General features: G+C 45.4%; 1 protein-coding gene across 2 annotated transcripts in view; it reads right to left on the bottom strand.

The window, feature by feature from the left end:
- Positions 1–6,817: 6,817 nt before the first annotated feature.
- Positions 6,818–14,464, bottom strand: part of CARM1 (coactivator associated arginine methyltransferase 1) — a 74,410-nt gene continuing 66,763 nt past the window's right edge. The window contains exons 15-16 of one of the 2 annotated variants that reach the window (XM_055002698.1): positions 9,027–9,095; positions 6,818–8,289 (exon numbers count right to left, since the gene is read on the bottom strand). In XM_055002698.1, coding sequence (XP_054858673.1) covers positions 8,153–8,289; positions 9,027–9,095 — 206 coding nt within the window. In that variant the 3' untranslated portion in view covers positions 6,818–8,152. The remainder of the gene's footprint in view (positions 8,290–9,026; positions 9,096–14,464) is intronic. The other variant, XM_055002699.1, reaches the window with a different exon arrangement.

Genomic DNA, 14,464 nt, shown 5'->3' with positions numbered 1-14,464 from the left:
AGGATTGCGTTGAGGGGCGGGGGGGGGGGGGCAGCAACGCCATCATGTCAATAAGCTGCTTTTTCTGTGGACCAGAAACAACTGTTAAGGGCAAGAGTCCAGTGGCACCTACAAGACTAACAAAAGTGGTGGTAGGGTGTGAACTTTTGTGAGCCACAGCTCACTTCTTCAGATACCTGAATACCTAGACACCTGAAGAAGTGAGCTGTGATTTATGAAAGCTCATCCCCTACCACCAGTTTTGTTAAGTCTTACAGGTGTTACTGGACTCCTGCTCTTTTCTACTGCTAGACAGACGGCTACCCATTTTGATCTGCCTGTTAGGAAATTTTCTTGTCTGGGTATAGTTTTGCTTTTAAATCCCCTATAAGCTTGATTTTCTGGAAAGAGTGTTACGGAAGTTAGTCTGGCCTGCCTTTCACGCTACCATCTCTTTAGAAATTGCAAGGCAGGTAAAGATAGTGAGACAGGGAAGTGTTTTGAGTTGACAAACGACTAAGAAAACCTTGGATGTTGTAGTCTTGTTTTCTTAGCACCCCTCTCATCAGTTCACAATTCTGTCCGTCTAGTTTTGCAAAAGATAACAAGAGGTGCCAAAGAAGTGTTAACTCACTTTTTTGCAATTTATATGACCTGCCAAATTTTAGAAATTACTGGTAACTCTTCAGGATTTTACGGACTTAAGCTTGTTTGCCTTATGTAGACTATCTTGTTATTGTAAACCCTTTTTAGTTTGATTCTGTTTGTAAGAAGATATAAATGTGGGTGCCTACCTTGTTAAGCTGAATCGTTTAAAGTGCATCAATTTATTTGAGTGTTTTCCCCAATAAACTTTTTATTGCCAATTATTATCAGCCTTGGTTTAGTTAAAGGCCAGTGTCTTGTTGGGGTCCCCCTATATTGGGACTTTGGTGAGAATACCCTCCACTGTCATAAAGAGGTGATCATGTTTCCAGTTTCCCCATGACTAAGGACTATGTATTGTGTAGTACATACTGATCCACTCTTCTTCCAAGGGACTGGAGGCTCTGTTCCTAGTTCTCCCCACCACTGTCTTAAAACCTAACAACCCTGCGAGGTAGGATAGACTGAGAATGTGACCGAGCCAATTCACCCAGAAAATTTCCACAGGAGAGGGGGGATTCAAACTTGGGTATCTCAGAGCCTAGACCAGCACTTTACCCGCTACATCACACTAGCTAAAAATAACAGTGAGGGAAGAAAAAGATGTTGCAGAAAATGACAGAAAAGCCCCAACAGCCACCCTTTGTAGCCTTATAGACACAGTGGCCAGGTGGTGACCCAGACTGAGTGGTTAGTTTTTGATAAAAAGCTGCTAAGATACCTTTAGCATCCTTTCCCTAAATTAGATTATTTATATGAATATTAGGAAAGATTAATGAGACTTTAAAGTTTGTTAGAAATCTTTGTACATAATTCAACCCTATTGTGCACTCCAAAAGAGCACATTGGTAAGCAAGTATACTTGAGAATCCCAGCTTGCTCCTCTGAATGTATACTGAGAAATAAATCCCATTGAGTTCGATCTGATATGTCAATCAACTGCATTGATACCTTTGGTGGGAAGTCCCATGGGGCTCACTGATTGACTTCTCCTTTTTTATTTATTTCATCTGTAGTCTTGCTTTCCCATTGGACCTCAAGGCAAATGACAGAAAACAGTGTATAATACATGCAATAAACTGGATTACAAAGTTAGAAAATAATGGAAAAAACTGTCTTTTTCATACATTAAAAGTACAACCCTGTTCTGTTTATAGTAACTACTTTCCTAAATAGCTGTTTTACACAAACCTGCAGAATGATAGAAGTGTGGGAGCCTCTCGGATCTCCTTTCAGTAGGCGGGAGCCACAGCAAAGAATGCTGAGGTATAAATTTACCGTCCCGTAGGGTGGCACCTTCAAATGAGTAAAGCGGCTGTGGTGCAGCATATCTACATAGAACATGGGTCCAAAGCTGTGAAGGGCTTTGTAGATGATGACCAGTACCTTGAATTACATCTACTACCTGATAGCTAACCAGCGGAGTAAGTGATGCACATTCTACCTAGCTCCTGAGAGTAAATGAGCAGCCACATCCTGTACAAGTTGGAGTTTCTAAGTGGTCTTCAAGGCCAGACTCGTAGTCTAGCCTCAAGGTAGGGGGTCAATACTTGATTACTGTTTTGTTTCACATAATGCTTGCTCCTTTGTTTTTGTGATTAATACACGACTCGAACCTGTTGATAAGAACCTTGCATGGTTGATAAAAGGACTGAGATTGTGTGAGTGATTTCAAGACAAGAAAATGCAGTAGAGAGGCAAAGTATTTTGGCAACGCCTTACTTCCTCCTCTGACCTGATGCAGAAGGAAATTCTAGGATTAACTGAAGGTTTGGCTTTTTTCTGTTAAATTCAGGTACCTATAAATTCACCCATGCGCCAAAAACAGTGAAGCTGGGCCTGCCTCATGCCATAATATATGTCCCACACTTCTGTGTCTTCTGTTCGCTTTTTTCTCAGTGCCAGTCCCCCTCCTATGCAGGTTGGGGGAATCTTGAAACTAGGGGTTTAGGGGACAGAGTTTTGCTGCACCTTGTCCTATGCTTTCTCTGCTTTCTCTTTTGTGGACTAAAGAAAATGGACTAAAGAGGGGCAGAAAGAGAACTGAATCTAAAGGATTCAGAACTGCCTTGGTGGAAGCTCTTACAGCAGCCTTCCTTCCAGACTCCTCAGGATGCCGCACAATTTTCCATGCAAGCTCTGGTTCTAGTTTGGGGATGTGGAAAGATGCCCACATTTGGATGGCAGGTGTGCAGCTTTTCAGTGGCAAAATCTTTTGCAGCCCTCTTGATGGGCGTCATGGTTGAAAGTAAGGATGAGAAGAATGCCCACCCTACCCACTGCCCCAGAGAAGATATGTAAGTGCAGCAAACATCTTGTTCATCTAGTGCCTCAAAAGCAGACTGCAGCCTTCTAAAAAGCGCCAGCTTGAAGCCTCTTCTTCCAAGACATAAGCACTGCCCTTCTACTCATCTACAGTTTGACCAGAGTGCTGTTTCCAGAGCAGGGTCCATCTCGTTGTCCATTTTGTAGACATCAGAGCATGTGGATGAATTGTGAAAGGCCTCTGGAAGCCCATCCAGCAGCTTGGCCAGGTCTGATTGCATTCTTCAGCCTATCTGGGCACTTCCAAGAGAGGATGTGCAGTCTCTGCTGACCAGGCTGTAGGCATGGGAAACGGCCACAGCTCTCCATAGAAGCAGGTTGCTGCAGGTACACAGGACATGGCCCTGGAGCTGTTAGCCCCAAGATTCAGGCCCCCATTGGCATTTGACAGTTCTTAAAATTAAAAAAAGTATACTTAATTCCATATGTTGATGTTAGTTTGAATTCAGGATACTTCTGATGATGGAAGGAATTTTCTACCAGCAGAAGGGGCTTTCTTGCCTCCCCCATCCAACTGCTGCTCAGAATGGGGGGCCTCCAGGAACAGCGGAAGGGGCAAGTCAGCAAGAAATCACCCCCTTCCTTTAGAAATCTACCACCGGATCCAACCCATAGTTTGCAAGTTGCTTCATCCACAGTTTGTATTAAGCCACATTAAGCAGTGACTAAATTAAACACCAGCATAACAAATGGTGTTTTTACATATGGATGTGTACACATGCAAGGACACTCAACAAGCGCACCCACTGATTTCACAAGCAGGTGCTGAATATTGTTTTTCTAAAACAAACTCTGGTCTCATGCAGACAAAACTTGCTCTCCCCTGCAGTATATTATAACATTGAGACACGGGCTTCCAGCTAATTATTTTACACAGCTCACTGCCCATTTATGTTGTGCTTTTATATTAGCAAGATTCAATGTTTTCTCGTCTGCAGTTCTTTATGGAAGATTTGCCATATTGCCCTGTCATGAAAGAACCTGCACATGCAATAACAGGGAACCAGAGTCAATCGCTCATATTTTGCTCCAATGCGAATTTTATACCCAAATATGGGAAGTATTTTGCATAACCGGCACAGCCTGTCAGAAGTGAGGCTTGTCTCTTTATTGGGATCAGTGTCCCCATATTACCCTCTTAGCAGCGAGATTTCTTTTGATTGCTATGAGAATTAGGGATTATAAGATACAAGTTCTGATTCTACTTTATATATCGAAATACAGGCTTGTTTGATTTAATTTTATGCCAATAAAGGTATTGACTCTATGAAGTGGAAAATGAACATATTTGTCCATAGATTTTTTTTAAATGCATGCAAACTGCAGAATTCAGGCATTTGTTTCTTCCAGAAACTAGCCTGCCCCCTCCTCCTCTCATCTTTCATGCCTCAGTATCAAAGCCCAGGCAAGCAAAGGCAGTTAATTACATCCAACCAACACTCCAGCATCCCTGCACGTGTAGAGTGGATAAGAGCATAAATGGCATTAAATGGGTGTCAGACACTGGGCTTTCCAACTGCTTGCTGAAGTTGCTGCCTTACTTCCTTGCTGACTGAATGGCAGAGACCTATGGGGAGTAGCAGACACAGTAGGATTTCTGTCCTCAAAACCCTCCCCACCATCCATCTTATGTACTTATTTTTAGAACTGTTCACGAGGAACCTCCAAGCAATGTCAACAGAGGCTGCGAAGCACCTGTGCATTTAGCATCTGTTGAACATGGTCTGTTGGCTGCATTAAGCACCATAGGCACATACAGCGGCCATTAAAGTAAATCCAGAGGCACAAAAGTCACCCCCACCCGATTGCAAAGAAACACGTGAAATTGAACTCTTGTAGCCCACAAGGCATGAGGATGTGAAATTGGTAGCCCCTTGCTGGGCCTAGCTCCCCCTGCTGGGCCTAGCTGTGTCAGAACTCTCTTGCAAGACAGTTCGTCACCCTTGCCTGCCAGAGAACGGCTGATTCCGCACACGTTGGATAACGCACTTTCAATGCACTTTATCAATTGTTCGAGGTGGATTTTTTGTTCCGTACACGAAAAAATCAGTTCCAAATGATCTATAAAGAGGATTGGAAGTGCATTATCCAACGTGTGGAACCAGCATCACACTCATCAGCAAAATGTCTGACTTGGAAAGGAGCTCAAATCTGAAAATAAATCAAGAAGTCTGCCTGTTCAGATCATGAAGAGCTGTTTGGAGGGCTGCAGCTGCCTCTAGCGCCTTTGTGGAGTGGCCTGAGGCATTGACATCATCAGTGAGGCACAGGGTGGTTGGGGAGGAGTGTTGCAGAGTGCTGTCAAGTCATAGCTGATTTATGGTGACCCCTGTTGGAGTTTTCAAGGCAAAGAGACTTGAGTTTTCAAGGCAAAGAGACTAACAGGTGGTTTGCAATTGCTTGCCTCTGCATAGTGACCCTGGTTGTCTTTGGAAGTCTCCCATCCCCTTACTAACCAAGGCTGACCCTGCTTAGCTTTCAAGGTATGATGATGCTTAGATTATCCAGGTCAGGGTGGTATTTTTAAGCACCACAAGCTGGGACAAACAACTAGTGTCAACTTGTTTGCACTCGAGAAAGTATCAATGGTAGCAGGCCATTGTCAGCCAGAGTTTTCCAGCATTTCATGTTATCCTCCAGTCATTTCTAAGGTCTAGTTGGTGGCAACATTCCTGGTTTTGAAGAGAATGGAAGTGCTGCAGTTGGAAGGCAGAAGCGATGAGGAGGGCCACTTGATCGGTGGTCACACCTCGGCCCTTCCTGGCTGCACTGCCCTTTCGAACTGTCCTGTACTACACTCCCTTCTGTGTGAACAGGTATTTTTTAAAAGAGGGATTGTTATGGGCTTTTTTTCTGGGAAAAGAGGTGGTGGAACTCAGTGGGTTGCCCTCGGAGAAAATGGTCACATGGCTGGTGGCCCCGCCCCTGATCTCCAGACAGAGGGGAGTTGAGATTGCCCTCCGCGCCGCCAAGCTCCCCTCTGTCTGGAGATCAGGGGGGCGGGGCCACCAACCATGTGGCCGTTTTCAAGAGGTTCCGGAACTCTGTTCCCCCGCATTCCTGCTGAAAAAAAGCCCTGGTTATTTATTTATTTATTTATTTATTCAAGTTATATACCGCCCATCCCAGGGGCTCTGGGCGGTGAACAGTTAAAATTGATAAAAACAAAACTAAAATCAATATACAAATAATAAAACAAATTAACAAGGTGCAGTGGTGGGGAGAACCTTCCCCACCCCAAAGGTGGGGACGGGCCTTGCTGGGCACGGAGAGTTTGCCACCTTTTTGCTAACTTTAGCGTTTTCATGGGTTGAACAGAAAGATTAGGCAGAGCTGTTTAGATCCTAAACTAATGGCAAGACGATTAACATCTGTTAAGGGACCTTCCCTGCAGAGGTGTTCCCTGAAGGACAGTGATCTGGGTCAACCACTTTATAGCACTTTCTGTACAAACTTGATTGAAATCAACTACCCACCTTGTGACAGCAGACTGGCAGTTTCCCAAGCACTCCAGCAGAACTGCCCTTCTGAATAAGACAGATGACAACTATGACTGCTGTTCTCCATCCAAGCGGTCCAATCTTGCCCCTGGGAAGTGGCGACAGAATCTGGTTGAAACTAGCAAGGAAAAGGAACAGCTGGTGTGTGTTTTGGATTCCTACCTGCGGAATCTTGAAGGGCTTCCGGGAGCAGCAAAGGCCCAGAGGAAGCCTTAGAGGGGAGCAGGCAAAGGTGTGGCAGCAACTGCTTGGGGCTAGAGGGCCCGCAGAAGCTTGGCTTGTAAAGAAGGCCTGAGCTGAGAGCAAGAGCTGTGTAGTTGCTGCATCCCAACCTGTGATGGGGGAAAACCAGTCGCTGCAAACAAATCTTCAAAACCTTCCCAGTTTTATTTAACAGTCACAAAATCATTGATCATCCAGACTTCACAATTGGCTCTGTGCAGACTCCACACAATTCAGCCACTTACGGAGCTTTTGCACAATGCCCCTCCCTCCTCCCCACAAATCATCCCAGCAAGCCCATATTGGGAGGCAAAAGAAAAATGCCAAAGTGAAACACACTTCTCTCTCTCCGTAAAAAGGGTCCCTGCCAAGTCCTTTCAAAAATGCCAGCTAGTGGCTCTTGAAAAGGGGGGTGGGTGGGAATACCATACATGGCTACAGGTTACACATACAAAGACTACAAAGGAACAGGGGCTTCCATAACAGATGCCAGAACAATCTATGCTAGAGTCCCTGGTGGCTAGTGCAGCGGGCAAGTCAGTCTACGTAAGAAGCCATTTGCCATCCAGCCCCCACTGCCTGCTCGGGAGAGGGGAGAGGGGCCAAAGGCAGCTGAGACAGCCTAGAGGACACAGAGCAGATAATGGGGGGCCGCCACCGAGCAGCCCATCCAGATGAGCATCAGGAAACCAATACACCATCCATTCACTTTCAGCCAGCAACCATTTTTGGTAAATACTTGTTCTAAATTTTTAACCTCTTGATGCCACAGCAAGGTTTCCCCCAGAGACAAACATTTATCAGACCTGCTGACTAGATGCTTGTACCCCAACAATGCACCTCATCTCGGATGTGCTTCTGAAGGCTCAAGACCGACAGCAGTGAGAACCCCCTCCAAACAACCAGGGAGGCTGGTTCCCTGCTGTGGGAGGGACACTTCCTAAGTCTTATTAAAGCAGTAAACACTAGCCCAGAGGCTGGGGTGGGTGGGAAATCGAGGATGTGCAGCTGGACGTTCACCTTTGCCCATTTTACAGCTAGCCGCTGCTTCTTCTTTCAAAATGCTGGGCACAAAAAAAAATGGCTCAAGTTGCCCCAGCTGAGCTGCTCAAAATACTGCCGAAGGCCCTGTTGCGGTTCTGCTCTACAACCTGTGTCTACAGCCGATCTGGTATCGAAGGCTGAAGAGTCACCCCATTAGCAACATGATTGGTTGTAAGACACTGTGAGCACAGGGACTCAAGTCATGGTTGAGTATGTTGAATTTTCCAACATTTCGTTAAAAAAAGTGTACAAGTCCACTATCAAAGGGCCACTGGGGGGTGTCTTCTATTGTACAAGGGCAAGCCTAATGGGAGTTGGGTGAGAGGACAGATCCCGAGAAGTGATTGCCAAACTGTTGAGGCGCAGCAGGCAGATGAAACTTTTTCTTCATTTGGTTTCCTGGTGCTGTGAGTTCAGAGATCAGGGACGAGGGGCTCTTAGCTCCCGTAATGCATTGTGTTGGTGGTGATGGACATGGGCGAGGCCATGGAGATCGCTGGGCCTCCCATAGTGAACTGACTGTTGACAGGGTAGTGGGAGCTTGAGGTTCCTCCGCTTTGACCGCTAGATGAGCCTGCAGGGGAGAGAAGAGCCATCAGTTTCGTACCGCAGGTGGAATCGGTGGAGTTTTTCAGCAGAGAATCTACTTTTGGCACAAAAGGAGACTTTTTAAAGAATGTGCAGAATTCAAAAACTCCCTTGTACTCTGATATCCTACCGGCAAATAAATTTGAACAATGCATTTCTATATCAAATTGCTTATCCCTGGATAACCATGCATGTCTGTAACAGTCCAAAGACTTGAGAGAGACGAGGTGCTGTGGCACTTTGTCTTATTGCGGAAGGAGCTTCTGAAGGCAACAGGTCCCAGTTTGGATGCCTGAGAACAACGGAGGAGCTGGTGAGTTTAGCTAAATGGATACAAAAGGCATATGGAGAGAATACACCACCTTTTCCTACCACTTCATTCATCGTAGGCAGTAGAATCTTGCCTGCGGAAGCTCCTGTCGCAGTAAGTCACTAAGATACCCCATGCTCGGCTGTTAAAAGGGCAAATTAGAAGCCGCCGAATCATGATGCCAACTGATTTTTATACCAAAAACGCTGCTGCTGCAGATATATCTGGCTCTTGCAACACTTGCATTCTTGGAATTCCAACCTTAATTTCAGCTTCCAGGATAATATAAGCCCCCAAAATTGACATTCCTTCCTCTATCCCAGTGAGGGGCCTGCTACCACCACAGCCAACCATGCACACGGACTCCTCTCTCCCCCTCAACTTCAAGTGGGGTCAGGCCAGGGCAGGTTTACCTTGGACAATCCCTGTGCTCATGATGGATCCCATCCGGGAATGGGTATGGTTGACAATCCCAGTGTTGGCTGCTTGGGAAGAAAGAAAAATGCTCAAACAGGCCCAGTCTCTGCACCCAACTACTTAAACTCAATTGTCAAGCTACTTTGACCCTACTACTAGTCAAACAAAACAGGGAAGGTAGAGGCTGTGACCTTAGCAGAAAGTCAAAACAAGTCTGACTCTAAATCTGGAAGCAGAAGGGTTCTGAACAGTGGAAGCAAAACGGAGCCTTGAAGCTGAACTTGAGGCAGGCAGTTCAAAATACTGTTCTATACTCAGGTGATTCTGTTGATTGAGAGAAAGGGCTGCTCCCTGCCTCTGGAAAGAAAAACGAGGAGGCTCTATGCTCCAGAAAGCTGTCGGGGGCACTGGCAGTTGCAAGATTCATACATCAGTCCCTGCATTTACTTTGGATCCAGGCAGAAAGGTTCTCCTCCCCCAGGTGGGTGAAGAAAATGCGAAACTCACTCAAATGGGGGCCAGGTGAGAATTTCTAAAATTTTATATTCTAAACAACTGGATGATTTCCTAGGAACTATACCTTTCCCTCCCTGTTCTATCTAAATATAAAATGCATTTCCTTAGGGAAAGTAACTTTTGCAGATAGTCACTGTCTGTACTTATCTACTCAGCTACACCCAGTTCTCATCTTCCATCATATTATTTCCAAATCTCTTCATATTCTGATATGAGCAAGAAACAGATGCAGGATTAGACATGGCGGGAGCAGGTCCAATCTCTTAGTATAATTTGTGGGATGGGAAAAAGAAGTCACCACCAGAGGCAGGCTTACTTCTTAGTCCAGCCGTGCTCCCAAACGAACCTATCAAGTGAGGGCAAAATCCGGCATAGCTCTCAATATCCAGAGTATTGCATCTTCTGAGGTCTTAGGACTGTCCGAGCCCTCCCTCTTTCACATGCTACACCTGTCACAATGGGTATTTTGCTAAAAACAATGCTTTCAAATACAGAGGCTGCATTTAATTATTATGTCTACCCGCCAGCAACAGACCACTCCACGAAGGTTTCTAATGATTTCTTTAAAAGTATCCTGCAATTCACTACTTCAACTGATGGGCATTTTCTTAGGCTAAATTATCTGCTGCGCCACAAGTATTTCTTTTAGTTTGTCTTGAATCTAACACCAATGAACTTCGTTGAGTGATCCACAATTGTGGCTGTCACAAAGGCTGCCAACCATCAATCAGGATGCTGGGTACAAAGGAAAAAATGGCTCTTCTCCCCCCAAATCCTTCAAGCGTTGCTGGGGAAGGGATCTCATGAGTCATGCTGGTGGTGAAACGGACTCTGTGCCCCTCTACAAAAGCAACAAGTTATTACAATATGCACAGGTTCACACATGGGTCTTCGCAGAGCCAGATTTTGCTCAAAGCTGCGGCATTCGCATCTTCTTGAAATGAAACTTCTAAACTGCTCGTACCTGGGGCACGCAGCCACCTTCTGACTATTCAGCAGAGCTCTTCAGTTGCCATCTTACCAGCAGCTCAGGAAAGTTCCTCTCCTCTCAAAGGAAGCTCTAGGAGCTTTACTGATTCTTTGTGTCTCGTTTTTTAGTTAGCCTTTTATCTCCTTGTGTCCTCATTTAGTAGGGTATACATCCCCCATTGTGGGAAGAGACTACCTGGGCATTTAATAGCATCCAAGGCTGCTTGTTACAGTGAAAATAGACACTTCAGGAAGATTATCTGCTTCCCAGCAGATCCCCCCTCTGATCCTGAGGAGAGGACCACTTCTAAGGAACTGAGTTTCAAGTGGCCCTTCTTGGCTGACCCTCAGAGACTCAATTAAGAGCCTAGGAGGTTATACTGGATCCAGTGCTGCTGCTAGAAACACAAGAAAGGCAGCTGCAAAAAAATGCTTTACCACAACCTCACTCTAGCTCGGAAGATGGCACCCTATCTCAACATGGTCAATCCGGCCACGTGAATCCATGCTATAGTTACATTAAGACTTGACTACTGTAATGCACTATACATAGGTCTTCCATCTAAGTTAACTCAGAGACTCCAGCTGATGCAGAATGTTGCAGCTCGGTTATTATAGGGAGCAAGCAGGAGCATGAATATTACTCCCATTCTGCAGTCACTCCACTTGGTTACCAGGCTCAATACATGGTATTGGCTATCACCTACAAAGCTCTTCATGGCCTTTGCCCGGTATGCCTACAGGACCACCTCTCTCCTCTATGTTCCTTCTCAGCAGCTTCGCTCATCTGAACAAGGTCTCCTGCAGGTGCCACCCTGCTCATGGGCAGGGTGGCAAGTGCTTTCTCTGTGGCCTTATGAAACGGCCTGCCTGAAGAAGTCAGGAAAGCCCTACTCTTTCAGCAAACAATGCCAAACTGAATTATTTAAGAGAGCTTTTTGTCAGATAAGAGGGCTGTACTGTAAGGAGGTGGTCTCAACGAGACCACTACCCTCAAGCTCTGGACTTAATGCCAGTCCATCTCCATGACTTCCATCAACGTTTATTCCGTGGGAAAGTAGCCCAACTCCAACTTGCCCTCAACCAGGATCCAGAAGCTATTCTTGATGTTCAAGGACTCGCTCTCCAAGAGCAAAAATGATCATAGAATCAGAGAGCAGGAGGGGGCCTTACAAACCCTCCAGTCCAACCCCCTTGCCCAATGCAGGAACAGCCTAAAGCATCCCTGACATGTATTTGTCCAGCTGCTCCTTGAAGAATGCTGGTGAGGGGGGAGCCCACCACATGCCTAGGCAGCCAACTCTACAGCTAGATTACTCTTAATATGAAAAAGTTTTTCCTCATGTCCACCCAGCACCTTCTCTCCTGGAGTTTAAACCCCTTGTTTCAAGTCCTAGCCTCTGCTGCCAACAGGAACAACTCCCTTCCCTCCTCTAAGTGACAGCCTTTTAAATGCTTAGAGAGCAATCGTGTCTCCCCTCAACCTCCTCTTCTCCAGACTGAACGTTCCCAGGTCCCTCAGTCTTTCCTGGTAGGGTTTGGTCTCCAGGCTCTGACCATCCTGGTTGCTCTCCCCTTTATACCTGTTCCAAGTTGTCCAAATCCTTTTTGAAGTGAGGCCTCCAGAACGGCACACGATAGTCCAGTGGGGCCTGACCAATGCGGTACATAATGGGACAGTGACATCCTGAGAACTGGATATTATGCCAATATTTATATACCCCAAGACTGCATTCACCTTTTTTGGTGCTGTATCACACACACTGATCATAGTTAGCTTCCCATCCACCTGTATCCCAAGATCCTGTTCTCACACACTGCTACCCAGAAGTGTCTCTCTCATGCAGTGTGCCTGCTTTGCATTTTTGTTACCCAGGTGCAGAACTCAGCACTTATCCTTGTTAAATCGCATCTTATTCAAATCTGCCTACTCTTCAAGTGTTGAATCTTGTTGAATTCTCTATCTTCAAGGGTATTTGCTACTACTCCCAGGATTCCACACCCCTCTCAAGATATCACCCTGCCACTATTCTTTCCTGACCCCGAAGATAACTGTGGACAGACTTTAAGACCTTCAAGATCATCAATAGACAGTCTCAAAGGCATCACCCCCCACCCCCTGAGGAATATCCCATTGGCTGCTTTCTATTCCTTTCCTTTCTTTCAAGCTCCTTTGATCCAATGATCTTGAGCAGCGGATAAGGAGTCTTTATTTCTTCAAGGAAAATATGGTGGAAAGGTACTTGGCCAAAGCAAATCTGATCCTTGGGTCTCTCTATCCACCCGCAAATAAGGAACTATATTATCTTTTGATGCAGCAGGAGGAAGTTTAGTCAATATACAAGCAATCCACTGTTCACAGTAAGAATTGTAATGCGGGCATTCCAACATCATATGGCACAAAGAGTCGACTTTTTCCAAGTTGCATTGACAAAGTCTATCCGAGTAAGGCATATTACGGTATCTCCCATATAAAACTGCTGAAGGGGCAGCATTCAGATGTGTGAGCATAAACTGCTTTCTATTATCAACTTCTGCTATCAACCAGCTCAACAGTATATTCCAAGTAATAGGAATGGCACTCTACCAGAGGACTTTGCTACTTCCTCCACATTGGGTACAGCAGTGATACTCATCACCTGGGACAGGAGCCTCAAGTGGGTCAAAGACCTGTGGGGATTCAAGCCATTCTTTCCAGCTTTTTGGAAAGACGCCATGTTACACTTTACAAGCTCCCCAGCCTTCAATATTAAACACTGCTTTTAAGCTGTCAAGCACTGGCCCCATTAAGTGCCTATGGAAGCTACTGGGCTTTTGCCATCTCTGATATTTTAGCTGATGCAGCTGGAGCTTCGTTACAGAAAAAAGCAGCTGGCTGCCCCCGTATATACAAGTGGACAGAGAGGGAACAAGCCCACGGGAAGCACACGCAAAACTAATCAAAGAATGTACAAAATTGTATTCAAAGTGCAAGTGCTATAAATAGTGGTAATTCATACATATATCAATTTCATTCACATTATCTCATTCCATATCCATAACAAACTGTACAGCGAAAACCTTCACAATTGTACAGCCAACAATCGGGCATAAACACAAACAGAGTCTATTGTAGATTCCTATGCAAAATCTTGTGTCGAACAAGCAAATTCCTGGAACCTCCCAGATGAAAAGGGAGCGTCACCATTTGAAATGAGGAACAAACTCTCAAACCACGCCCAATCTGGGGCCGGCTAAACGCTGCAGATTTCGTAGCACCTTCATCAGGAGCGTGTTGTTCGCTTCATTATGGGAGGAACAAGCTTAATCCAATGTTAATTCATCATCAATCTTTGAAGCCCGGAGCACAATGGCTAAGTTTACTTGCTTGTGCCAAAGCTTGTTCCTCCCATAATGAAGCGAACAACAGGCTCCTGATGAAGGTGCTACGAAATCTGCAGCGTTTAGCCAGCCCCAGATTGGGCGTGGTTTGAGAGTTTGTTCCTCATTCCTGGGAAGTTCCAGGAATTTGCTTGTTCGACACAAGATTTTGCACAGGAATCTACAATAGACTCTGTTTGTGTTTATGCCCGATTGTTGGCTGTACAATTGTGAAGGTTTTCCCTGTACAGTTTGTTATGGATATGGAATGAGATAACGTGAATGAAATTGATATATGTATGAATTACCACTATTTATAGTACTTGCACTTTGAATACAATTTTGCACATTCTTTGATTAGTTTTGTGTGTGCTTCCCGTGGGCTTGTTCCCTCTCTGTCCACTTGGAGCTTCGTTACAAGCAGGTCATTCTGAGCTGAGGGATACGTGACTCGGATCTGGGAAGTCCTGAACAGGTTCAAGTTGGTTTTAGTGGTAAACAAAAAGGGCCCTCTGGAGGGACTTTCCAGAAGGTTTCAGAGGTATCTACAACCCAATCCAATAAGGAGAGATTTGTCTTTGACTGGATA

Source organism: Eublepharis macularius, chromosome 18 (genome assembly GCF_028583425.1).
Source record: "Eublepharis macularius isolate TG4126 chromosome 18, MPM_Emac_v1.0, whole genome shotgun sequence".
NCBI lineage: Eukaryota > Metazoa > Chordata > Lepidosauria > Squamata > Eublepharidae > Eublepharis > Eublepharis macularius.
Note: the sequence above shows the minus strand (reverse complement) of the source record. Positions and strands in the feature narration are given on the sequence as shown.